This window comes from Triticum urartu, chromosome 2 (genome assembly GCF_003073215.2).
Source record: "Triticum urartu cultivar G1812 chromosome 2, Tu2.1, whole genome shotgun sequence".
Classification (NCBI taxonomy): Eukaryota; Viridiplantae; Streptophyta; class Magnoliopsida; order Poales; family Poaceae; genus Triticum; species Triticum urartu.
Window position 1 is genome coordinate 647000072 of NC_053023.1, and position 3786 is coordinate 647003857.

Consider the following 3786-nt stretch of genomic DNA (forward strand, 5'->3'; position numbering starts at 1 on the left):
TGTGCGGGCAGGTGAGGCTAGCTCATGCTACCCACGTAGATCATACATCGTCAATCTTCTTTGCTTTATGTTGGTCCCGGTAGATGTAAGGCATTGTGGTTTCTTCTAACAGAAATCGAAGAGAAAGTTCTCTTTATCCAAAAAAAAACATGCAGGAGCTATTTTTTGACACAGACGCATACACTTATATATACACTCATATTTATAAATGCACACAAGCACACCCTATCCTCGTGAGGACCTCCGAGAGACTGAGTCGACACAGACACCTTCGTAGACCGTAGTCGACGGAAGGTCTTTTCCCACTGAATGCACGTCACCTGAATGCCTGAAATAAATCTAATAAATGCGAGCACGGGCGTCTAGGAGTTGAATCCTGGTGAGCTAAGATAGCAATGACCTCCTACCCATCCAACCGAACCTTGCTTCGCAAGCAAGTAGGAGCTAGTAGCAAATAGGCTAGCTAAATTTGTTTCGGTCGAAATCCAGTTGGGACTTTCGTGAAAGCGTCACCATAGAACCGACTTATTTGGGGGGAAAGGACACCTAAAATGCGTACGTGCACGGTTCATCTATACAACAACACGGACTAGCTGGCAGCTTAGGCAATCAGAGTACACGCAGTGTCCACTAGTAATTGTACGTTTCATTTCACATGCCAATCAATCGTTCGGCAGTTTCTTGCCGCTTTTCGCGCCTACTAGTAGTAAAACTGGAAGGACGTCGACCCGGAGACATTCATGTGTAGCTTCAGCGCACCCAGCATCCGTTTCTTTGCAACTGGATTTGGCTAGAAGTTTTTCTCGGCGTCTTGAATCTGGATCCTGGAGCGGTGGCAAGCACTGGTGCCCGCATATGCATGCATGCACCGACTCGGGTAGATCTATCTAGCCAATTCACCGTGCAATAAGATTTCTTTTATATGTGCTGCCGTGCGTTGTTTGAGATGGATGTGTACTGTCTGGTCGCCGGGTTAAGGTTGTCGTGTGCGCCCCCCTTCCTCCGCCTCTCCACCTTTCTCTCTCGTATTTAATACGCCTCGGGCCCTCTTCAGCCCTCACCCCTACATGTCCACCCCTCTCCCCTCCCTCCTCCCACCCAGCCCATCTTCTGTCCCTGGTAGACATTCCTTCCTGATCTTGCCTCGCTCTTGTGCTACCTCCACATCTCATCTCCCCATGGACGGCGGCGCCGCCACCGTCTGCTCCATGTGCGGGGACATCGGCTTCCCCGACAAGCTCTTCCGGTGCGCGCGCTGCCGCTACCGCTTCCAGCACTCGTAAGTATTCCTCCACTGCCCACACCATCCGTCCATCTCTTCTTCTTCCTCCGCCCCTTCTTGATATGAATGGATGAGGAACTCTCATGGATGAGGGAACAAACACTAGCTAGTATATGTATGTTTTCTAGCTAATCTTGCAGTAGTAGTAGTACATCTTTCTCATATATGCGGTGCTTGCATGCAGCTATTGCACGAACTACTACGGCGACGGGGCACCGGCCTCAGCCGGGGCCGACATGTGCGACTGGTGCCTCGGCGACGTCTCCGGGAAGGCCAGGAGGAGCGCGTCTACATCCGGGAAGCAGCAGGCCTCCGTCTGCCAGGATTCGGCCACGACGGGCTACTCCGGCAGGATCGACAAGGCGGCAACCGGCGGCGACCAGGAGAGCGGGCGGCGAGGGTCGACCAAGGTGGGAGGCCGCAGGTACAAGCTGCTCAAGGACGTCCTGTGTTAGAAACTAGTTTTAGGCGCCATCTTGCAGGCCTGATCGAGCATGACCGATAAGTAAGACCAGCTAGTTATGAGGAGTTAGCTTGTAGCCAAGGTCGGTAGTTATATTAGTTTGATCGATGTGCATATATGAGTATTGTATATGTTTGTTTGCTTATGTGTTACTTAGGAGTAAGCATCTGCTCGCTTATAGTAAGTACTCTGGCTTGGCAAACCTTATCTTATGCTGTTTGTGTGGCCACAGTTTATCTAGCACGTACTCTCTTGTTCTCTTGTGCCGGTAATCTTTCGTTTGTTCATATTGGATGCATGCTTACATACTCCTAATTGGTTTTTTCTACCGCATGTTACGTGATTACTTTGCTGTCCTCTTCTCAACTCTGTTCTTCAAACACTCGTGCATCGTGCATGAATCGAGTGGTAATGACAACGAAGTCGCCGTACGTTGCGTACATATGGGGAATTAAGGATGCCATAGCAATACCTTGCATCTCTAGGAGTCTAGGTACTAGCACGCATGGTGCGTGCATGCATGCATGCATGCACTAGCTGCTGTTCCCGGCCGTACACGCATGTACCAGTGATTTCCCGAACCCAAGGCCGTGGGAGAGGCCGGCCGGAGGCCGGAGCTAGGTAGCACGCTGCATGCTGCCAAGGCGATCGAGCCGGCCGGCCAGCCACGGCCAGGGTCGATGCATGTAGCAGTCAACGAGTCGTACCGGGCAGGACCGGCCGGTGGAAGTGGCCGACAAACCCATGCGTGCTCCCCTCCACTTGCATGCGCTGCTAGGTTAATTATCCCGCGCCTCTGCGTGCATGGCTGCCTAGCTAGCTCGGTCGTTAATTAGCCTCCAAATCTACACCTGATAATAAGTTAAATAAAAGAGATAGAGATATGCAGTGGCTGACAGGTTTCTATGCCACTCTCAGTCTTCTCCTCCTTTTATACGTACTAATCTTGTTCGATTTGCTCGTGATGCCCTGTCCACGTCGATCGATTCGATGGTACGCGTATAAGATTCAGATCTCTTCACACAGTAAAACTAAACGTACCTATATATGGCATGGCCCATCTTCAGGAAAAGGTGATTCTTTTTCCAGTTAAGCCGGCCTCAGCTGTTAAGACCGGGAATTAATAGTGCGCACTACGTAGACGAGCACACACGTACAGCTGTGCTCGCCGGCCCACGGTACCAATGCTGCCGACCCTACCGTGCATGTGTGAACCTGGTTCTTTTTAGGTGTCATGTAGCAAGAAAGACCGGACATTGCATTGTGGCCTAGCTAGCTAGGTTTCTTTCCACTCGTCTTCTTTCGTGGGCCTTAAGCTAGCTTTCTTGCGACAGCTATAACCTATAAGCCATTGTAGCACGCATCCAGCTAACCACTTACTACATTCAGCATACCACTCAGATCCTACTTAGTAGTCGATCAGCATGCACATTACACAGTTGCACACAAGTATTAAGCTGGCCGTGATATGCTTCCATACTATTCGTGCCGCTAGATATTTCTTGATGGTGCACTATACATATACTCCTATATAGGAGGCCTCTATATGTAGCCTGTGATCAGTTTGAGCAGATAAGCTGTGGAACACTGAAAAGGTATTGCATTGAAGAGAATTGAATCGACTGCATGTTCTACTAGTTTCTACTACTAGCTCCTGCTCTACTAGCCTATAGAGGCAGTACTCCACTCCCATGGAGAGAGAGAGCTATGCATGCATGGTGAGGTGTGTCCTTGACAACAAAGGTGGCACGATCACATGCATGCATGCATGCTCATTTAATGTGTGACCATTCGAGATACTGTATTTCCTTGCGGCTAGCGTTCCGGGGTTGATGTTCCCGTATTTTTTTGTTGATGTTTTGCTGTCCTGCACCTGCCATGCACGTAGCCTATGTATAGGTAAGCTTAGCGCAGCTAGGTGCATTATTTGAGTACTCGCATTATTTGCTTTCAGCTGACACGTGACCAGTGACAGGGACTGTGAGTATTGATGGAGTAGTTGGTGCTGCTGAACTTTCAGCCGAGAATGGCACACTCACTA

The 3786-nt window shown here is 49.9% G+C and overlaps 1 protein-coding gene across 1 annotated transcript; it reads left to right on the forward strand.

The window, feature by feature from the left end:
* The first annotated feature begins 1049 nt into the window (after positions 1-1049).
* On the forward strand, positions 1050-2006 carry LOC125533870. Its single transcript, XM_048697199.1, has 2 exons — positions 1050-1279; positions 1467-2006. The coding sequence occupies exons 1-2, from the start codon at positions 1068-1070 to the stop codon at positions 1735-1737; spliced, it is 483 nt and encodes a 160-aa protein (XP_048553156.1). The 5' UTR covers positions 1050-1067; the 3' UTR covers positions 1738-2006.
* The last annotated feature ends 1780 nt before the right edge of the window (positions 2007-3786 follow it).